The sequence below is a fragment of the Dendrobates tinctorius genome, unplaced genomic scaffold (assembly GCF_039654945.1).
Source record: "Dendrobates tinctorius isolate UK_male_01 unplaced genomic scaffold, ASM3965494v1 ptg000059l, whole genome shotgun sequence".
NCBI classification, from domain to species: Eukaryota; Metazoa; Chordata; class Amphibia; order Anura; family Dendrobatidae; genus Dendrobates; species Dendrobates tinctorius.
In genome coordinates, this window is record NW_027361727.1 from 11667244 (window position 1) to 11691227 (window position 23984).

At 43.2% G+C, this 23984-nt stretch overlaps 1 protein-coding gene and 1 long non-coding RNA gene across 6 annotated transcripts in view; one reads left to right on the forward strand and one right to left on the reverse strand.

Annotated features, from left to right (window-relative positions):
• The window catches only part of LOC141092345 (uncharacterized), a 96861-nt gene that overhangs the window by 66763 nt on the left and 6114 nt on the right, over positions 1-23984 (forward strand). The window lies entirely within an intron of this gene.
• RIPOR1 (RHO family interacting cell polarization regulator 1) overlaps positions 1-23984 on the reverse strand; it is a 91388-nt gene that overhangs the window by 16366 nt on the left and 51038 nt on the right. For 3 of the 4 annotated variants that reach the window (XM_073578409.1, XM_073578407.1, XM_073578411.1), the window contains 7 exons: positions 21972-22015; positions 21431-21556; positions 19619-19767; positions 13579-13708; positions 11913-12056; positions 9404-10288; positions 5152-5294 (listed from right to left, as the gene is read on the reverse strand). In XM_073578409.1, the coding sequence (XP_073434510.1) occupies positions 5152-5294; positions 9404-10288; positions 11913-12056; positions 13579-13708; positions 19619-19767; positions 21431-21556; positions 21972-22015 (1621 nt within the window). The remainder of the gene's footprint in view (positions 1-5151; positions 5295-9403; positions 10289-11912; positions 12057-13578; positions 13709-19618; positions 19768-21430; positions 21557-21971; positions 22016-23984) is intronic. The other variant, XM_073578410.1, reaches the window with a different exon arrangement.

Here is a 23984-nt window from a genome sequence, read left to right on the forward strand (position 1 = left end):
TTGGCACCCTATAGAAATATCCACTCAAGTGGCATCCCGACTCCTCGGCGGCTGTCCCTCTCTATCCTAGAAAGCCCTATATGTAAGTGATGATAACAGACACACACTAATGCTTCATAGTCTATCAAACTAGACACCACATGAAACAGGGCTAAAAATAAGGATATAACAGCAATCTGTTGTGAATGCCCTGGCTCAGACTTCTGAGCCGAAGCTCCCCCCTGCTCCCTCCGGTGGTTACTGGAGGTAGTGGAGCTGGCCAGATTGACAGAGGTCTGCCACCTGATGATGATTGGAGATCTGGGGTTACTGATTGGAGTATTTAAGTCTGCAGACTTCCTGCAATCCCTGCTGGTGATTGCTTTCCTGTGCATTCTGAGGTCTGATGTCTCCTGCCCTGATTCTGTATTGTTCAGCTAAGTGGTTCATTTGCCAATCCCTTGCATCTGATCTGGTTTTGTCTCTCTCTGCTTGTTGTGCGGGTTCAGCTAGCTCCTCTGGGGGCTGTGCTGGACCACCGCTCCATATGTTACAGCCTGTGTCAGTTTGTTCCGTTCCCTGTTATATTGGTCTCTTTTGCTTTGTTTGTAGTTCATACCAGAGTGATGATTAGTGGGGGCGAAGTCGTGTGACTTCAGTGTTTTTTTGTACATCAGACGTATTGGATTTTTCAGGGCTTTTGCGGGATTGCAGACAGTGTCTTTCCTTTCCTGTCCTGTCTAATCGGTTTGGGCCCCATCGTTTGCTCAGTCTATTTTTCTGCCTGTGTTTCATCTTGTCTCACCAACAATATATGTTTGGGGACTATTTATTCCTTTTGGGGTCTGCTCCGGAGCAGTTTAGATTTCACCTTTCTTGCTTTAGGCTTAGTTAGCTCTCCGGCTGTGCCGAGGCGTCTAGGGCCATCCTCCTCGGTGACCCATTCATAACAGCAAGCGCTAATTGCCCTACCAATACAATCTAAACAGCGGAGGTTGGCACCCTACTTTGCAGCGGATATGGCACCCCTGCTCCTCGGCGGCTGTCCATAGGATTATAAACTTGTCAAAGGAGTGAGTGATAAAAGTGTAACCTCAATACTGTTAAACCAAGGAACCAATGTAATGAACTTGGTCAGCATTCAAAAGAAATATTAGAGATGCAGCATTTACAATGACAGTGAAGCAAAGGACACCCGAAAAAAACCTATGAGATGGACCAAACCTCACCTACATGTTATAGCAGGTACTAATCAATTATACTATCAACCTGGCTTCATGATGAAACAATACAGTGGGATCGGTAATCGATTTTAGATGTGAAAACATGCCAATGCAGGGTGATTAGTTAGGAAACATAAAGGGGTACTTATCAAATTTATTCAGTTTTGACTTCAATGCATTTCACCAAGTAAGGATCATCAGGAGGTAAGATGCAGCATGAGTTCATCAGAGCGGCAAAAACTGCTTTTGATCGGCGGTAAAATGATTACTACTGGTCAGAGAGCCACGGTTAAAAAGTTTACCTCCGATCACTGGTGACGACTGATGGGAGTACTACTCCCATCATTCTACGCCTGATGCAGCTAATAACAGCGAGAGCAGGCGGCAGCTGAAGAGAGTATTCTCAGTGAACTGCGGTGAACTCAGTGCTGCACCGTGACTTTTTCTCACTGTGCTAGCGGTGATCTCACCGTGGTCAGGGGCCCAGCTGGGAACGCATTCTCAGTGACCGGTGGTAACTTCGATGAGGCGAAACTGGTCACCGATGCTGAGCTCAGAGCAGCTCATTCCTCAGTGGTTCTCAGCCTGGATGGTCGCATCTTGGTACTGACCAGTTTGAAAACTGTTTATTCCCAGACATTGATTATAATGTGGGACAAAACGTCAGACAGGTGAGGGATATTGTTTTTTTTGTTTGTTTTTTTTTTACAGGAGACCATGGCTTCGGTGGAATTAGGTGTTAACTGTTTTTGTTATTTTAAAATAAAAAAAAGTGTTTTATTATTTCAAGTAAATGACTTTATTCTGGCTGTTACCATGTAACTATAGGATTAGTAATGGATAGGTTCTTATAGACGTCTCTCCATTACTAACCCACGGGCTCGATGTCACTGGACAATCCAAAGTGACCTCAAATTTGAACCGCACTTGCCACTGCTACAGGGCAAGTGGGAAGAGCTGGGCAAAGCACCAGAATTAGTGCATCTAATAGATGCGCCTTTTCTTATCGGCTGCGGGCTGTTATTTTTAGACTGAGGGTGGTCAATATCCATGGCCCCTTACCAACCGAAGAATACCAGACCCATCTGTCTGCTTCAGAAAGGCTGGTTTTCTAAAATGGGGGGGGAATCCCACGCCATTTAAAAAAAAATAAAAAAAATTAAATAATTTTAAAACAGCGCAGGGACCCCTCTATTTTTGATAACCGGCCTTGCTAAAGCTGACAGCTGAGGGTTTCAGCTATCAGTTTTGCCTGGCTGGTTAGCAAAAATACAGGGGCACACCGTTTTTGTTTTTTAATTATTTATTTACAGCGCAGGCTGATGAATACTCCCATCAGCTAATGCCTGCTCTCGTGGTTATTAGCGGCAGCAGGGGTAGGCTGGTGTGAGTAGTAGTCCCCATCAGCCGACGCCAGTGAGCGGATGTAAACCTTTTTACCTTTGATCACAGTGGCAGGCTCACGCTGTAATATGAACCACGATTTGGCGGTAAAATCATTGACATATGACAGCATGGCAAGCATTGGATATTTAAGTGAATGGGGTCCAGGTACTGTTCTGGTACCCCAACCAAAGCTTTTTGTTTTGGTTTTTTTTACTGGCCGAACCCGAACATCCGGGGGTCCGCCCATCACTACTATGTTTCTTTGAGGTTTGTCACCGACCTACTGGAGTGAAATTGCACAAAAAAAAAAAAATGGGACAAATGGCTCTTGATTCTGGTGCAAATGTTTATGTGCCCCACTGTGTATCAGATATTATTTTACAATTTATTAAAACCTATAATTAAGGATGGCGGCAATGCAAGTTACTGGAAGAAAGTCGCAGTGCAGAACATACCCATGATCTAAAGTAAACATATTTGGTGAGAGTCCCCCTAATACCTTCTCACATACTGACATGTACATCAAGGCTAGGTTCACATTTGCGGTTGAGTACGCAGTGTATCGTCCGCAAATGCATGCATGCGGTTGTGGACGATTGACAAGTGCTATTTTCCCGGCAAATTTTTGAATGTACACAAGTTACGCCCCAATGGGTGTGTCTTATGTAAATTCTTGCGTGTGCAAACGCAAAGTGTACTCATGTGCTTGTGTACGCATGCGTTCCCTTAGACTGTAATGCGTTGTTTAGACGCATTCCTTCTGCAAGTGTCCGCATGCAATTTGCCGCCTCCAAAATTGCAACATCTTGTGTTAGCCGCGCCCCGCCACACAACCCGAAACGACGCATGCGTTAAAGATAGGAAAACAAGACGCATGTGGATGTATGCGTCAGAAACGCTGCGGACACAACCGCAAAGGTGAAACCAGCCTATGATCATTGTCCACTAAAACTGCGCGGTCATCCATTTTCTGGATTTGAGTTCAAATCTTATATTGTAGTTTAATGTGAAACTCAACATTCTTCTCTTGGTCAAAACTGCACCATATCTATGAAAGTGCAGAACAACAACTTAAAGGGGTTGTGAACTGCTGGAAAATCTCCTTTTGAATGCCCCCATTATGCTTAATAAAATAAGGGGGAAAAAAAAAATACTTCCCTCCAGGACAGATACCGCACCGCAGCCCATCAGCTCCCTTCTAGTCACTGGGGTAACGCAGTGGGATGTGAACAGATAACACTCACTACAAAGGGAGCGCACCGTCATCACTTTCCCTGGTGAGCGCACAGTCATCACTTTCCCTGGTGAGCGCACAGTCATCACTTTCCCTTGACTAACAGTGTCAGTCAATGAATGAGCAAGTGCTGGGTGGGGAGAGAGGATTCAAACTATGAAAAAAATGCAAAGGTTTCCAAAAGAATTGTAACCAAAATATAGGACTAAGGCTGATTTCACACGTTGCATTTTTTTTGCGTTTCCGTGGCGGTTTTAACCGCGCGATTTTACCGCGAAAAATAAGCATCCCATGCATTCCTATGGGATTCCGCAATGCTGTGCTAATGCTGCGGTTTTTACCGCGGCGGAATCGCTTCGCGGTAAAAAACCGCAGCATTCTCATTAATTTTGCGGAATCGCGGCGATCCCGCACCCATAGGAATGCATTGTTCCGCTTACTTCCCGCATGTGGCTGTGCACACCATGCGAAAAGTAAGCAGAACATTTGCGGATGGTACCCACGGTCCGGAGGAGAGGAGACTGTCCTCCAGGCTTTGGGTACCATTATCCCTGTAAAAAATAGAATTTAAAATAAAAAATATTGTTATTCTTACCTTCCGACGTCCCGCGCAGCCTTCCCGCCTCTCTCCACACTCCCGTTCCCAGTAATCCTTTGCGAAAATGCCCGCGATGGCGTCCGTTCTCGCGGGATCGCGAAGTCTCGTGGTCATTCGCGTTACGTCATCGCGATCCCGTGAGAACGTACGTCATCGCAGGCATTTTCGCAAAGGATTACTAGGAACGGCTGCGCGGGACGTCGGAAGGTAAGAATAACATCATTTTTTATTTTTTTTTACATTTTATCTTTTACTACTGATGCTGCATAGGCGGCTTCAGTAGTAAAAAGTTGGTCACACTCGTCAAACACTGTGTTTGACGAGTGTGACCAACCTGTCAATCAGTTCTCCAAGCGATGCTACAGATCGCTTGGAAAACGCTAGCATTCTGCAAGCTAATTACGCTTGCAAAATGCTAGTTTTTCCGCGGGAAAATCGCGGGAATTTAAAATGCGATTTTCCCGCGGAATGGAATTCCGGAATTCTCGCGGTAATTTCCGCGAGAGTTCCAGTACGTGTGAACTTAGCCTAACAGTGTAGAATGTGTTAGTAAACAAAAACAACCTTGTTACTCATCCTTGTGATTTACTGCAGTGGAAAGACAGAGCTGCCCCCTTAGGGAGATGGACATGTTGCCCTGAATCCCCACTGCAGAATGCTAGAATAGCCTTCTTTTTATACATATTTACATGGAGACTGTGTATTTCTTTGATAAAATGCCATCGCCTTGCCTCTCATTTGGAGCCGCTTCTTCCTCGGAGCCTTCTGAATCATCCATGTCAGATGTGGTATTTAGGAAGTCAAAACTCTCCAGGGCATTTTCCACGGTGAGGCTGATGCTGGACGCTCGGCTTCTGAATACTCCTTGCTTCTGCTGTCGGGATTCAAAAAACACGAGAGTTTGTGACTAAATGTTCTGGAGGTCGGCCACTACTTTAGGAAATTTTATTATTGGGCTCAGGGAGGCCGAATACTAAAACCAGGACAGAGTCTACCCGAAAGTCAAAACTGCAACTCATCAGTGGCCACAGACTTGGCAGCACCGGTCTACTAGTTTTCTCTTCTGGCAGGGGACACCGGCAGCCAGATGGAGGAGTGTCACCATTTTGGTAGAGAGTATACTTTATTTTTTGACAATCCTTTTAATACTTTTTTTTGCTTCAGCCTCATGTCCCCCCCCGATTTAAAAACAAATAAAATTTTAATGATACCATTTTGGTGTAGATATGATGTTTTGATCACCCGTTTTTGCATTTTATTGCACTGAAGCAGCGACCAAAAAAAACCAAAAAACGTAATTCTGGCGTTTCAAATTTATTTCTCGCTACACCGTTTACTGATCGGATTGATTCTTTTTATATATTGATAGATCGGACGATTCTGAACGCAGTGATACCAAATACCGTATATACTCGAGTATAAGCCGACCCGAGTATAAGCCGACCCCCCTAATTTTGCCACAAAAAACTGGGAAAACTTATTGACTCGAGTATAAGCCTAGGGTGGGAAATGCTCCATAGATTATTCCCCCATATGCTGCCCTCATAAGAAGCTCCATAGATTATTCCCCCATATACTGCCCCCATAAGAAGCTTCATAGATTGTTCCCCCATATGCTGCCCCCATTAGAAGCTCCATATTGTTCCCCCAGATACTGCTCCCATTAGAAGCTCCATATACTGCCCCCATTAGAAGCTCCATATTGTTCCCCCATATGCTGCCCCCATTAGAAGCTCCATATTGTGCCCCCATATACTGCCCCCATTAGAAGCTCCATATTGTTCCCCCATATACTGCCCCCATTAGAAGCTCCATATTGTTCCCCCATATACTGCCCCCATTAGAAGCTCCATATACTGCCCCCATTAGAAGCTCCATATTGTTCCCCCATATACTGCCCCCATTAGAAGCTCCATATTATTCCCCCATATGCTGCCCCCATAAGAAGCTCCTTAGATTATGCCCCCATGTGCTGCTGCTGCATGTAAAAATAAAAAAAATGACATACTCACCTCTCCGTCGCTGGGTGTCAGATACTCACCTGTCCTGCGTCCATGGCTGCTCACCGCTATCTGCCACGTCATCGGTCAGTGACGTTCAGACTGCAGGGGGCGCGGCGCACACTAATCACGTCACCGCACCCTCTGCTGTCTGAAGTCACTGACCGATGACAGACAGCAGCAAGCAGCCATGGACGCAGGACAGGTGAGTATCGCTATACTTACCCGTCCTGACGCTGTGTCTTGAGCCCCCAGCTTCTCCGCGCTCTCTCTTCCTGCCTTCAGCGGTCACGTGGTGCCGCTCATTAAAACTCATGAATATGCGCATATTCATGAGTTTTAATGAGCGGCACCACGTGACCGCTGAAGGCAGGAAGAGAGAGCACGGGGAGAAGCTGGGGGCTCAAGACACAGCGTCAGGACGGGTAAGTATGACCTGACACCCCCGCCCCCCTCCCCCTCTGACCCCCGGTGTATATGACTCGAATATAAGCCGAGAGGGGGACTTTCAGCCCAAAAAAACGGGCTGAAAATCTCGGCTTATATTCGAGTATATACGGTATGTGTTTTTTTTAATTATTGTTTTATTTTGAATGGGGGGTGATTTGAACTTTTATTTTTTTTTAAATATTTAATTTTTTTTTTTTTACCTTTTACCTGCTTCAATAGTCTCCATGGGAGACTAGAAGCTGCATTCATCCGATCGCTTCTGCTACAGGGCTTCAGCCCTGTTCTGAGTAGCAGAAATGCCCACTTGCTATGAGCGCTGACCGCTGGGTGGCGCTCATAGCTATCCAGCAATGACAACCACAGGGGTCTCCTGCAGACCCCGGGTTGTCATGTCAACCCATCGGCGACCCACGGTCATGTTACATGAGCGCCAATGGGCGGAATTAGTGACATGCTTTCGACGTGATCATGTTAACAGCTGCGGGTGGATCGCAATTCCACCCGCAGCTGTTAGGGTCACAAGTCAGCTGTTCAGATAAGCGGACATGTGCCGGAAAAGTTGCGGGCTCATCACCGGAGCCCGCATCAAACAGAGGGAGGCTGACTTGGACGTACCTATATGTCTAAAGTGGAAAAGGGTTAAAGGGGTATTCCCGTCTGAAATATCCCAATATGTAGTAGGTGTAATAATATTAGCAAATACCTCCAATTAGAAATGTAGTATAGTTCTCCTGATTCACTATCACTTACCTCATGTGCAAGGCATTGCAGTAGCTTAGGTATCCATGGTTATGACGACTAACAGCCAATTGTGGATCGTGAGCCCTTGCAGGTAGGGTCCTCTCTTCCTCCTGTACCAGTTGTGACTTATTGTGAAAGATTACTTGTTTTTATCTATACCCCTCACATGTAAAGCGGTATAATAAGAGTAACTGTCACTATGTGAGTGGTGATAACCATGGACACAAGCTAGTGCAATGCCCTGCACATGGGGTAAGAAGAACTACACTACATTTCTAATTGGAAGTATTTGCGAATATTATTATTACACTATATATTGGGATGGGAATAGCCCTTGCTGCTGGTGCTAGTCATGGAAAATTGTACAGCAGAAATCTGTGAATAATCTTTATCTTTTTATTTATTTATTTTTATATAGCGCTAACATATTCCGCAGCGCTTTACAGTTTGCACACATCATCATCACTGTCCCCGATGGGGCTCACAATCTAAATTTCCTATCAGTATGTCTTGGAATGTGGGAGGAAACCGGAGCACATTCCAAAGACAGATGTTGTCCTTGGTGGGATTTGAACCCAGATCTCCAGCGCTGCAAGGCTGCAGTGCTAACCACTGAGCCACCGTGCTGCCCATATAATATATATTCTTACGTTCATGTTCACTATTGATTTTTCAAATGAAAGAACATTAAATGACAACTCCTCTTTAATTTCAAGGTCCGCTTGTATAATGCTTTAAAATAGTTAATGCTCTGCAAACCATTAGGCTATTCTTCATCAGGAGCGTAGCTGCCATGGAAGCCCATCGGCACCCAGCGATTGTAAGCGGACTGATAGGAGAAGAGGCTCCCTGTTGGTTTAGTTACTAATGACTGCAGCATATAAGAAGTTAAAGTGCTGGGATCAGAGCAGGATGCTGGCTGTATATTACAGCCAGGACCTGCTGAAGATGGCAGCCACACAGCTTTGACGGTCCTGAACGTACAGTTTGTGTTGTACAGTTGTAGAACTGCTACATTAATACTCAATCAAGTCCAAACTGAACTGTATGGACCCTGAAGAACTACAATTTTGCAGAGCAAATAAAGAACATCATCAGTGGCCACGGACTTCTTCAGCCCAGTTCTTCTATACTGATGACTGCGCCGTATGATCGGTCATCAATAGCAGACCAGCCATTTGCTGCTCTGTGGCTGGATGTACGCAGAAGCTCCATACACCGTGTAGTGGCTGTTCCTGGATACTGCAGTTCAGCTTCTATTCACTTCAATAAGAACTAAGCTGCAGCATCCAAAAATGGACACTACATAGTGAAGAGAACAACAAGGGTCCTTAAGCTACATAAACCCGAATACCACTGGAGCTGCAAACATATAATCGGTGGGGATTCCAGGTGTCGGACCACCATCGATCTGATATAGATTACCTCTACCAAGTCTTTGTAAATCCCTTTCTAAAGGTTGTCCAGAAACTCCGGACTTCTGAATCTTTACAGCATGTGCACCGCTCACAGTCAGGATTCTCTGGTGTTATGGGTGATAGTTTTGGCCACATTCCAACTAGACTTGCTCGGCCTGGCTCAATTCAATCAATGTCTAGTCGGTATGTGACTGTATATATTCAAACTGCATACTTGTAGTCACACGACCGTGTACTCTCACACGCAAAATAGAGTGACTGCAGATCTTCACCACAGGACCGGACAATTCCTTTAAGCTTTCAGAAACAATGCAAGTATTGTTAGGGGGAAAAAAAACCCTTGCCTGCCGCAATCCACATAATGAGTAACTTACCAGGAGAATCTCTTCCAGGTGTTTGACCTTATTTTCCAGTGACTGCAGTTCAGGGAACTGTCCCCGGTAGTCGTCAAGTGATGAACTCAAGGAACTGATTGCCTCGTCCAAACCACAGTCAACAATCCTCCTTTTTGTGTTGTCCGAGTGAACGACCTCAGGGATGGGACTCTCCCTCTCTTCAGGGACCGGGTCCAAACATGGAGTAATAATGGGGGAACAGTGAACCACAGGTTGTTGCTGATCCATCTCGATAACATCGTCCACCAAAAGCTCAAACTCTTCCCCGCAAGGCATGGCCCCATGGACTGGAGATTGTGCACACAATGGCGGAGCGGAGTCAGTCCTCTCCGGATGGAGATCTGCCTCTGATTCGGTGAGTATTATTTCAGGTTCCTCCTCCCGAGGACCATCCGATTGTCCAGTGGTTTGCAAATTGTCCTCGGTTTCACAATTAACCGGGACAGATACAGTTTCTGAGACATCGCTATCCAACGGTAAAATTACCTGGGGATCGTCCAAGACCTGGAAGTCCGACCCTGAGGCATCAAAGCTTACTTCACTAATATGGCTCAGAGTCCTTGAGTAAACTACGTGGCCGTTAGCCACCGATGGTTTTGTAGACGCCACCTTGTCGTGAACTATTTTACCACTGTTTTCCACCTCCTGCACTGAAGCGTCAGCTCCTGTGTCCAGGCTCTCCTCTCTTTGTGTGAAGGAGATCTCTATCTCTGGAGCAGACGTCTGAAGTTCGGGTTGAACAATGTTCTTGGGAACGTGTCGGACACTGCTAGACAGCTGTGGACTGGAGGAATCATCCGAGGATTCGGAAGAAATAGACCAGGCAGCTCCATTTTCCAAATCGTCCTGTCGTCGTAACATATTCTAGAGGTAATAGAATACAAGGGGTTAAAACGGACTAACAGATTTCAGAGTGTCTCATATAGGAAAGATGGTATTGTAGACATTATAAATAACATAGGTTCCACCATTTACAATAGGTGATGTCACAGCTCACCTCCTCCCCTTCCTGTACAATGACTGAGAACACCTCTATATACAGTAGATAACACAGGATTCACAATAGGAGATATCACAACTCACCTCCCCGTCCAGTACAATGACTAATAACACCTCTATATACAGAATTTAATATAGGATCGACCATTCACAATAAGTGATGTCACAGCTCACCTCCAACCCTTTCTGTACAATCACTGGTAATACCTCTATATATAGTAGATAACACAGGACCTACCATTCACAATAGATGTCACAGCTCACCTCCTCCTCCTGTACAATGACTGCTAACACCTCTATATACAGTAGATAACACAGGATCCACCATTCACAATAGGTGATGTCACAGCTCACCTCCTCCTCCTCCTGTACAATTCTGATAATTTCTATATACAGTAGATGACAAAGGAGCCACCATTCACAATAGGTGATGACACAGCTCACCACCTCCTCCTCCTGTACAATGACTGATAACACTTCTATATACAGTAGATGACACAGGAACCACCATTCACAATAGGTGATATCAGAGCTCACCTCCTCCTGTACAAAGCCTGATAACACTTCTATATACAGTAGATGACACTGGAGCCACCATTCACAATAGGTGACATCACCAGTTGTATCCTGTTGTAGCAGTATAGTATTTTTACTCTCTGCATTATAAAAAGTCAAACTATGCACTTGTCACATGGTAAATGGGAGCCCAATGTGCAGGCGGCATGATAGAGCAGAAGGAGCTGAGCAGATTGATATATAAAACTTTGTGGGAAAAGATTCAGTATAACCTCTTATTTAAATATTTGCTCCTTCTAAGCTTAGGAGTCCAGTGGGCGGTCCTAATCAGTGATCGACAACTCTATAATCGTTAAAAAAATAAATATAAATAAATGATAACTAATACGAATAACACTAATGATAAATTTATGCACGCTTATATAAGGAAAGCGGTCTATCATTAATTAGGCCCGCCCACTGGACTCCTAAGCCTAGAAAGAGCAGATATTTAAATACATATCGAGTTATACTGAATCTCCTCTCACAAACTATATATTTTAATTTATTTATTTTACTCATTTTTATAGCACCATTAATTCCACAGCGCTTTACAGACATTATTCAATCTTATCAGCTTCCCTTGCTCTGTACCTTAATGCCTGCAGATTGCGCATGAGACACATTCCCTTAAAATTCTATATATACCAGCAATTTCATTAGAAAACATTTTCTATTCTATCCATTGACTAAACATTCACCAGCACTGCATCCTATGGGGATTGCATAGACTAATACACACTTGCAATTACACAATTTGCAGGAAAAAGCAAAAAAAAAAAAATAAGAATAATAATAATAATGCAGGAACCATTAATTTTTTCATGGATGGGAGCGGTGAACTATCCAGGCAGTAAACTTTAGTACGGATTCTAGAAAGCAGAATGTTTCCGGAGGTTTTACTTATTAGCTATGCTACATCTAAAAAACTTACATAGTAGTCTTGCTCATAAGTATTAACTTGGACAGATGAGACATCATTGCACGAGCAAGTCTGAGACAGTTTGTCAGTAAGGGTCTCTCGGAGCATGACAAGCATTGGCCAGCTGTGCTTTCCCAGATCTGGCAACAAGGAACTCTTTTCGTGGCATAAATATAAAGAACAGGCATTATACAGGGGGTGGAAATAGTGCGGGAAGGTCAAGGAATTCAAATTGAAATGCGTTCTGATAAAAAAAAAAAAAAAAAAAAAAAAAAAGAAGTATTCTGTTTTCAAATCGGGAATAAAAATTGATACAAAAAACAAACTACAAACACTGATAAAATTAGCTATCAGACATCAGTGAAATGTAACGTGCTGGATTTTCATTTAAGAAATAAAATCATTGAATAGTTTAACGGGGAAAGTTCATTAAAGGTAATTATATTCAGTCTTAAAGGGACGGTGTCGGCGTCATGTTATGGAGTCATCCAGATGTAGTGTTATATAGAGCTGCATGTCACAATTCCAATGATGCCTCCACGACCCGGATCCGTTGTGTTTACTTTGAGAAATCCTGTTGTTTTTTTTTGTTTTTTTTTTACTTTATGCAAATTATACTGCAAGTGCACCAACACCCCCCAGTGCACTTGCAGTATAACTTCACTTTTTTTTTCTCCACCCAGCAGAGACAGTTTTATGTTGTGCGTGGTCACATCTAATGGACCAGAGCTGACACCACACACCAGATCCTCGGTTTCTGCTGTCAGTCAAGTAGTAGAGGGTGGCATCGGGCTGGGAACACAGCAGAGGAGCCAAGTGCTGGAAGTGTGCAGATATGCCCCCCCAGTGCACTCACTCTGGTGCAACGTATCCGAACCAAAAGAGGCATCATTGAAATTGTGGCGCATGGACCCATAGAGCACTAACACTGGCTGTCACCATCAAAATGAAGCCAACTGGTTCATTTTAAGGTAACTCTACAGTGTAGTGTATATTGCTTCTATGAAGAGCAATGTGTCTCCACGGTAACAGACTACAAACTAACAATGTGTAGTCTGGTGCTACAGTCATGTGTTGCTTCCATTCATCTGCCTCGTTGTTTCTTGCCAACCTACAGACAGTAGGATGTAATATACAATTTTTCTAATCAATACTTTAAATCTCAGTTTTGTCCTTTCTTTGCACCTTTTAAGATAATTTTTTCTTTTACTTAAATGCATGCATTTAAAAGATAAGTATTTTTTGCAATGAAGTTTTTATTGAAAATTTTGCACCGTTTGCCTTCTGTAGCCCCCGTATTGCACTTTTTATTGCTAGTTGCAGAAAGAGTTAACAGAGAATCTGTCAGTGAGCTTACTATGACTGTCTGACGATGCGTTCATAAGTCTTTTCTCTGTCTATATCTGAGCGCTTCTCAGCAGATGAGAGATTACAGACCACATCAAAGTTGAATGCTCAGGTAAGCAAAGATTCTGTAAAAGCAGAACGGTGCATAATTTTTAATAAAACCAAATTGCAAAAAGTATTTTTTAGCCCCAAATACATGCATTTAACTAAAAGAAAAAAAAAATGTCCACAACGATTGAAATCCTCAACTACAAATGCATAAACCATACATCAGCCTTGCCCTGGAGGACATTTTCTGCATTAATTAAGTTTGCACATTAGAGCTACTTACATAAAATGCTTGTTCCCGCAATGAGGGGGTATCAGGGGGACTCGGATTGAATGTGGAAAATCGTTTGTTCACGGTAGAGGTTTTATTCACAGTGCTAGCAGCCGAGGGTTGGTCTTCCTTGTCAAAAGGACTGGCGAAAAAAAAAAAGGCAAAAAATTACAAAAAAAAATATATAAACATAACTGCAAGGTGTGAACTAAGCTTTAGTCCAAGGCCAAACTGTGTAGATAAAGATAAATGTGGAGATCCTATATTTCTCCCCCGCACAGGAATAGTTCCACGGGGTCTCTAGTGTAAAATAGCTTGGCTCCTGGCAGCGTAACCCCATAGACTCCACAGTAAATATTATTGACAAACAATTGGTAAAAATTAATTCTATTAATTTAGTGGGTAGACACACAAATGGACCTGAAAACACAGGATCAGTAATACCCAATTAATGAGCTAATGAGCAAAGTACCGTACTCGAGTATAAGCCGACCCGAGTATAAGCCGGCCCCCTAATTTTGCCACAAAAAAACTGGGAAAACTTATTGACTCGAGTATAAGCCTAGGGTGGGAAATGCTCCATAGATTATTCCCCCATATGCTGCCCCCATAAGAAGCTCCATAGATTATTCCCCCATATACTGCCCCCATAAGAAGCTCCATAGATTGTTCCCCCATATGCTGACACCATTAGAAGCTCCATATTGTTCCCACATATACTGCCCCCATAAGAAGCTCCATATTGTTCCCACATATACTGCCCCCATAAGCAGCTCCATAGATTGTTCCCCCATATACTGCCCCCATTAGAAGCTCCTAAAGATTATTCCACCATGTGCTGCCTCCATTAGAAGCTCCTTAGATTATTCCCCCATATGCTGACCCCATAAGAAGCTCCATAGATTATTCCCCCATGTGCTGCCGCTGCTGCAGCATGTAAAAATAAAAAAAATGACATACTCACCTCTCCGTCGCTGGGTGTCAGATTCTCACCTGTCCTGCGTCCATGGCTGCTCACCGCTATCTGCCGCGTCATCTGTCAGTGACGTTCAGACAGCAGGGGGCGCGGCGCGCACTAATCACGTCACTGCGCCCTCTGCTGTCTGAAATCACTGACCAATGACAGACAGCAGCAAGCAGCCATGGACGCAGGACAGGTGAGTATCGCTATACTTACCCGTCCTGACGCTGTCGCTTGAGCCCCAAGCTTCTCCCCGTGCTCTCTCTTCCTGCATTCAGCGGTCATGTGATACCGCTCATTAAAACTCATGAATATGCGCATATTCATGTTTTAATGAGCGGTACCACGTGACCGCTGAAGGCAGGAACAGAGAGCACGGAGAAGCTGGGGGCTCAAGAGACAGCGTCAGGATGGGTAAGTATGACCTGACACCCCCGCCCCCCCCGGTGTATATGACTCGAATATAAGCCGAGAGGGGGACTTTCAGCCCAAAATAACGGGCTGAAAATCTCGGCTTATATTCGAGTATATACGGTAAATAAAAAAGAGAAAAAAACACAAAAAAGTACTATCTGGTACAATTGGTGCTTATATGGTTCAATGGATATGAAAACAATTATTTTCCAATCAGTGTGTGAATAATGGATTAATCCCAACGTTCAAACTGAACTAGAAAGCATCTATAAGATGTCAGGACATTGTATCCATAATATATGAGCACTAATGCTAAATTACACTATAGATACTTAAATGAACCATAAGGATGATACATTTATTTTCTCATGAAAGCTATAATTTTTGTTATACAGAGCTCATAACAGAGTAGAAAATAGAATGTATTTATATATACCACTCCTCAAATAACTTACAGAAAAAAATAACAGATAAATTAATAAAATGCAATAGTGCTCAAAATGTCTTAGTGTATTCCTGACAAACAAAATATATATATGTGTATCTGCTTAAAAGATAATGCTATGATAAAGCCATAGTATACACTCACTGGCCACTTTATTAGGTACACCATGCTAGTAAGGGGTTGGACCCCCTTTTGCCTTCAGAACTGCCTCAATTCTTCGTGGCAGAGATTCAACAAGGTGCTGGAAGCATTCCTCAGAGATTTTGGACCATATTGACATGATGGCATCACACAGTTGGCGCAGATTTGTCGACTGCACATCCCTGATGCGAATCTCCCGTTCCACCACATCCCAAAGATGCTCTATTGGATTGAGATCTGGTGACTGAGGAGGCCATTTGAGTACAGTGAACTCATTGTCATGTTCAAGAAACCAATCTGAGATGATTCGAGCTTTATGACATGGCGCATTATCCTGCTGAAAGTAGCCATCAGATGTTGGGTACATTGTGGTCATAAAGGGATGGACATGGTCAGCAACAATACTCAGGTAGGCTGTGGCGTTGCAACGATGCTCAATTGGTACCAAGGGGCCCAAAGAGTGCCCAGAAAAAATTCCCCACACCATGACACCACCACCACCAGCCTGAACCGTTGATACAAGGCAGGATGGATCCATGCTTTCATGTTGTTTACGCCAAATTCTGACCCTACCATCCGAATGTCGCAGCAGAAATCGAGACTCATCAGACCAGGCAACGTTTTTCCAATCTTCTACTGTCCAATTTCGATGAGCTTGTGCAAATTGTAGCCTCAGTTTCCTGTTCTTAGCTGAGAGGAGTGGTACCCAGTGTGGTCTTCTGCTGCTGTAGCCCATCTGCCTCAAAGTTCGACGCACTGTGCGTTCAGAGATGCTCTTCTGCCTACCTTGGTTGTAACGGGTGGCAATTTGAGTCACTGTTGCCTTTCTATCAGCTCGAACCAGTCTGCCCATTCTCCTCTGACCTCTGGCATCAACAAGGCATTTCCGGCCACAGAACTGCCGCTCACTGGATTTTTTTTCTTTTTCGGACCATTCTCTGTAAACCCTAGAGATGGTTGTGCGTGAAAATCCCAGTAGATCAGCAGTTTCTGAAATACTCAGACCAGCCCTTCTGGCACCAACAATCATGCCACGTTCAAAGGCACTCAAATCACCTTTCTTCCCCATACTGATGCTCGGTTTGAACTGCAGGAGATTGTCTTGACCATGTCTACATGCCTAAATGCACTGAGTTGCCGCCATGTGTATGGCTGATTAGAAATTAAGTCTTAACACACAGTTGGACAGGTGTACCTAATAAAGTGGCCAGTGAGTGTATAATGATAAGTGTGCAAGTATGCTACTCACATACTATAAATAGTGAAACAGCATTGTGCAGAAGGGAGGAGGAGGATAAATTATATTCTAATTACAGAGGGTATACATGACCTGGTTGCAGGAGGGCTCCCTGGATGCACGTTTCGCGTTAGCTTCTTCCTACAGGGGGTAGGTGAATATAATTTATCCTCCTCCTCCCTTCTGCACAATGTTGTTTCACTATTTATAGTATGTGAGTAGCATACTTGCACACTTATTATATACTATGGCTTTATCATAGCATTATCTTTTAAGCAGATACACATATATATATATATATATATATATATATATATTTTGTTTGTGTCAGGAATACACTAAGACATTTTGAGCACTATTGCATTTTATTAATTTGTTTATCTGTTATTTTTTCTGTAACTTGAGGAGTGGTATATATAAATACATTATTATATTTTCTACGCTGTTATGAGCTCTGTATAACAAAAATTATAGCTTTCATGAGAAAATAAATGTATCATCCTTATGGTTCATTTAAGTACCTATAGTGTAATTTAGCATTAGTGCTCATATATTATGGATATAATGTCCTGACATCTTATAGATGCTTTCTAGTTCAGTTTGAACGTTAGGAATAATCCATTATTCACACATTGATTGGAAAATAATTGTTTTCATATCCATTGAACCATATAAGCACCAATTGTACCAGATAGTACTTTTTTGTATTAGTATTAATTTTTTCATGTTTTTTTTCTCTTTTTTATTTACTTTGATCATTAGCTCATTAATTGGGTATTACTGATCCTGTGTTTTCAGGTCCATTTGTGTGTCTACCCACTAAATTAACAGAATTAATTTTTACCAATTGTTTGTCAATAATGTTAATAAAGATTGAATTTTAAATTTATTTGGCATATACTTCTTGTAATTTATAGGTTTAATGGTATTTTGGAAGTGCCTTATGAAATTAGGTCACCCTTTATGGTTTTTGTCCACAGTAAATAGTGATGGAAGAACAAGGGGTTTACTGACGACAAGCTAATAGGTTCCTGATTAACGAGATGCGAGACTTTCCGGCCTGATCTTAGAGAACTACTGGAACACAGGCTGCTGAAAAAGTTGACCGAATGGTGTGAGGATACACCGTGCCCAATGCCTGAAAAAAAAAAAAACATTCACAATGGGCACATTAATATCGGAACAAAACCACCAAGCAATGGAGGAAGGAGGCTTGGTCTCATGAACCATGGTTTTCATGTGCAAAGCAAGTAGCGTGTGCGCCGATTATCAGGAGAAGAGACTGCTCCAAATCCAGAAGAGGCATGACACTGCTCCGGGAACAGCTCCAATGTAGGCAACTCAGCTAAACACTGTTCTTCTTCTTGGCAGCGGTATTCCCTATCATCGATGTCATACAAAATATTAAAATCTCTGAAGCCACTAGTGAGGGGGTCATTCACTCCCCTCCCTCCTCCTCTCTCTTTTGCAGTAGGACAAGAGTTTGCAATCTAAGCTGCCTTGAACTAGACTGGTACAATGGGCATAAAGAAGAAGGAAATCGGGTATAGTTCGGATGTGACGATCTTAATTAAGGCCGCTTTCACAAGTCAGGCTTTCGGTATCCGGCATGGTGCGGCGAAAAACCGGATTACCAGATCCGGCCGCAAACGCAGACACCGGATCCTTCTTTCTGCCGGATATATTCCTGGCAGAGAAGGTTTCCGGGCATGCGCAGTGCGAAAAACCGGTCCGGCGTTGGGAAAAAAACGTTGCATGCAACATTTTTTCCAGACGCTGGTCCGGCTATTTTCTCCGGATTCAGAAAAAAACGGACGCACCGCATTGCCATCCGGCGCAATGCGGCACCAATGAAACAGCACGGGGAAAAAGCCAGATCTGGTCGTAACAGGCACCGGATCCGGCAGTCCGGTTTTTCGCCGCACCATGCCGGATACCAAAAGCCTGAAGTGTGAAAGTGGCCTAACATGTAGGCAGCTCCTTTTTTTTTTTTTTTGAAGGGACCCCTGCAGTGACAGCGACGTTGTTTATTGTGCGTAGACAAAAGTTTATAGATTGCATAGGTAATTAATACAGGAAAGGTCTTTTTTGAGGTTTGGATAACAAAAAGGTAATGTGTTTACACATAGATTGAAAAGTGTAAGATGCTTTTGATCACTCAGGGAAATGTTATATCTACAATAGCCAGCCTGCCTCCGTGGTCAAGATAGAAATATTCGAGTGTGTATAGATCCAATAGTGATGTCATGTACATTTTCAGTTTCAGGACGAATCAGAGAAGATGATACATATTTTCATAACTGTAACCCCTGCCTAGAAGCCACAAATCAATAGTGGGCAGATTGCTGACAACAGCCATGGAATTGAAGGTGTATATACCATACGCTCACTGTTAGTTTCCCGATAACCAGCTTGTTAGTGGAAACAGCCTACGGCCTCCTCCGTTGATCATCAGTCAATCGTGTAATTGTCTGGACGATAGGGGACAGCGGAGAGCTGTTCACTCAAAAGATAACAGCGGGTGGGTTCAGATACGACCCCCGCTGGCTGTGATCTTTGACAATCAGCGCCCTCATTTCGCAAGATATTGCGCGCTAGGACTCTGCAAAAATAGGCCAGGAATGGTTTGAGGAACATGGAATACTGTCCAGGGTGAGGACTTGGCCTCCAATTTCTCCAGATCCCAATCCAATATGCAGAAAAAAACAAGTCCAAACCATGGAAGCCGCACCTCGTAATTTCTAAGTATCTGGGACCAAGTTTGTGCCCCAAGGGGATTTATACAATTTTTAAGCTGGTAGTTTTAACGCTACGGCTGATCTGTCTAGATTTCTGTTCGATTGCCTCCACTTACTTCCAATTGACTTCCAGGTTTAGCTTGATTGTTCCCAGGTCGTTAATATCCACCCCGACAACCTGGGGGAGAGCTGCAAAGAGATCTTTAGTTTCGCATGAGACACTGCCCACTATGACGTGGTTGGCTAGACTCTTCAATTCTGTCACCTGCAGGAACAAGAAATTCAACTGTTTTACATACAAACGCCAACATTCTGGTTTCCACTATTAATCAATAACTGATGATATCTGTAAGAGTTTACAAGAATTGAAAGCTCAATGGCTTCTTGAGAAGGATTTTCCCGGGCTAAGATGCTGGCTATAGAGGAGCGGAACAATTCACAGGATTCCGGTCCGGAGTCGAGGTCAGTGCTACCTGGCAGATAGACGGGAGGCCCACGGATCTCTTTCCTTCTGGTGTGGCTTTTGACTTGTTATGGCTCGTGCAATGTCATCTGTAGGACGTGATGGACAGATGACGTTCCACAAGCTAGTATCCAAATCGGTGGGGATTCCATGTGTTAGACCTCCCCTCCACACACTTGGTACCTATGACCTATCCAATGGATAGGTCATCAATAGCCAATTCCTGGACAACCACTTTAAGACCTTGTGATTTTCAGTTTTTCATTTTTACCGCCTCTTCTTCCCAGAGCCTTAACTTTTTTATTTTGTCTTCAAAATAGCCACATAAGAGCTTGTTTTTTTTTTGTGTGACAAGTTGTACTTTTGAATTCCACCATTGATTTTACCATATAACATACAGAAAAACTGAAAAAAAAATTCCAAGTGTGGTGAACTTGCAAAAAAAAAAGTGCAGTTTGACAATTGTTTTTTGGCTTTTTTTAATTTACCAGGTTCAATATATGATAAAACTGACCTGACAATATGATTCACCAGGTCAGTTCGAGTATGCAGATACCAAACATGTATAGTTTCTTTTTTATTTAAATTGTGGGGAGAAAAAAATCCAAAATTTGTAAGAAAAAAAAAATTGCTTAAGTTGCCATTTTCTGAGACCCATAGCTTCCCCATTCTTCAAGATCTGCAGCTGGGTAAGGGCTTATTTTTTTTGTACCCAGAGTTGATGTTTTTATTGGTACCATTTTGGGGGAAGATAGGATGGTTTGATCGCCTGTTATTGCAGTGTTGCGGAGGCCAAAAAAACGTAATTCTGGGTTTCGATTTTTTTCTCGTTACTGATCTGATTAATTTACTTTATATTTTGATAGATTGGACATTTCTGAACACAGCGATAGCGAATGTGTATTTTTTATTGTTTTATATTCAATGGGTCAAAAAGAAGGGTGATTTCAACTTGTTTTTTATTTTAGTATTTAAATTTAATTTATCTTTTTTTTTTTTTTTTACTTTTTACTGGCTTCAATAGTTCCCTTAGGAGGCCTTCAGCTGCTATGTATAGCCGAAATGACAACCTCCTATGAATGCCGGCCATGTAGACCCCTGGATGTCATGACGACCCATTGGTGCCTCACATGACAGGGGCGCCGATGGGCGGGACTTGTAAAGCGCTGATTGACAGCGGCATTTAACTGATTAGCTGGTCAGCTGTCATTTGTGTTAGAAGCAGGCTCAGCATCGGAGCCCGCATCAGGGGCAGGGTCACGACCTTTGACATACCGTCTAAAAGGGGTTAAGGAACAAACTTAATTGTGATAAAATGTTTTCGTTGTTTTTAAGCAGCAATTTTGGGAAAGAAAAAAAAACGGTGATGTCCGATGGCTGCGTGATTCTGTCTCACAGTTGTGCTGCCATTGGTCACCACGTTTGGGCCAAGCTTTGGCCGCCAGATCATCTGCAGCCTTCGTACCTTTATAGACAGGAACTCCGTGATTAGTGGAAGAAACACCATGTCCTCACTGTCCCAAATCTGCTTTCCATTTACTTCAATGCGTCCCTTTAATTTCCAGCGTTGTCGGCCATACTTCATAAAAATCTGATGGAAATCAGAAAATAAAAATTACGACAAATGTGAGCGGACGAGCGGCTAGAATAAGCGGAGCCTATGGGTGGCAATAGGACTTTTCATGCTTCTATAATGACGACTTGCAGTGGTGCACAGTACTGCACCTGTCAGGGGGTCCCGCAGGGGGTGGGAGCCAGCAATAGAAATATGTACAGGAGAAGAGACTCATGTAGCTCTCCCCAAAATAAAATGGAAAGACGAGGACCCCCGTTATCTCCAACTCTCCCCAGCTGCCACAGGCTGTCATGTACTGCATATGGAGGAGTCATTTATAAAGTTCTCTGGCTAGACTGACTCCCTAACTATTAGCCCTATAGTCAGTGTTGTATTTAGTAGCGATACATTTACGGCGAGTATTAATGCAGATGTAACGTGTCCGCTTTACCTCATACTGGTCTCCGGCACACAAGCGGGCGAATCCCGCAAGCCCTAAATTAGAGAGAAAGAAAACGTAGTTACATACAGTCCAAGCTGCGGCTCTCCCTACACCTGTCTATGAGGCACGGATGGATCGGGCATGTCATTATCCGCTATGCCTCATCCTTATTGTACTTGATGGCAGGGGGGCTTCCACCATATTCACTGAAGAGTTTTGGCTTTTTTTTGGGCTTTGGGTTTATTGATGCGTTGGGAACATGGTTTAGTGACATTTACTAGTACACAAGTATTATGGGTTCTCCTCCCTTGGTGCCACCTTCCCTCAAACTGCACAGATCTCCATTTTTCCTCACTCATGATCAGACACATTTTCGTTTGTTCTTTGGTAGAGACAGTTTTAAGAGCGGCAGTTTTTTTTTTTTCTATTTGACTTATTATAAAAAAATGTTTACTTGTGATACATGGGGGTTAATTTCTGTGTCATTTTTATACTTCTCTCTCTTTTCTTTCACCTACTGTGTATATACAGTGGGGCAAAAAAGTATTTAGTCAGTCAGCAATAGTGCAAGTTCCACCACTTAAAAAGATGAGAGGCGTCTGTAATTTACATCATAGGTAGACCTCAACTATGGGAGACAAACTGAGAAAAAAAAATCCAGAAAATCACATTGTCTGTTTTTTTTCATTTTATTTGCATATTATGGTGGAAAATAAGTATTTGGTCAGAAACAAAATTTCATCTCAATACTTTGTGATATATCCTTTGTTGGCAATGACAGAGGTCAAACGTTTTCTGTAAGTCTTCACAAGGTTGCCACACACTGTTGTTGGTATGTTGGCCCATTCCTCCATGCAGATCTCCTCTAGAGCAGTGATGTTTTTGGCTTTTCGCTTGGCAACACGGACTTTCAACTCCCTCCAAAGGTTTTCTATAGGGTTGAGATCTGGAGACTGGCTAGGCCACTCCAGGACCTTGAAATGCTTCTTACGAAGCCACTCCTTCGTTGCCCTGGTGGTGTGCTTTGGATCATTGTCATGTTGAAAGACCCAGCCACGTTTCATCTTCAATGCCCTTGCTGATGGAAGGAGGTTTGCACTCAAAATCTCACGATACATGGCCCCATTCATTCTTTCATGTACCCGGATCAGTCGTCCTGGCCCCTTTGCAGAGAAACAGCCCCAAAGCATGATGTTTCCACCACCATGCTTTACAGTAGGTATGGTGTTTGATGGATGCAACTCAGTATTCTTTTTCCTCCAAACACGACAAGTTGTGTTTCTACCAAACAGTTCCAGTTTGGTTTCATCAGACCATAGGACATTCTCCCAAAACTCCTCTGGATCATCCAAATGCTCTCTAGCAAACTTCAGACGGGCCCGGACATGTACAGGCTTAAGCAGTGGGACACGTCTGGCACTGCAGGATCTGAGTCCATGGTGGCGTAGTGTGTTACTTATGGTAGGCCTTGTTACATTGGTTCCAGCTCTCTGCAGTTCATTCACTAGGTCCCCCCGCGTGGTTCTGGGATTTTTGCTCACCGTTCTTGTGATCATTCTGACCCCACGGGGTGGGATTTTGCGTGGAGCACCAGATCGAGGGAGATTATCAGTGGCCTTGTATGTCTTCCATTTTCTAATTATTGCTCCCACAGTTGATTTCTTCACTCCAAGCTGGTTGGCTATTGCAGATTCAGTCTTCCCAGCCTGGTGCAGGGCTACAATTTTGTTTCTGGTGTCCTTTGACAGCTCTTTGGTCTTCACCATAGTGGAGTTTGGAGTCAGACTGTTTGAGGGTGTGCACAGGTGTCTTTTTATACTGATAACAAGTTTAAACAGGTGCCATTACTACAGGTAATGAGTGGAGGAAAGAGGAGACTCTTAAAGAAGAAGTTACAGGTCTGTGAGAGCCAGAAATCTTGATTGCTTGTTTCTGACCAAATACTTATTTTCCACCATAATATGCAAATAAAATGAAAAAAAAACAGACAATGTGATTTTCTGGATTTTTTTTTCTCAGTTT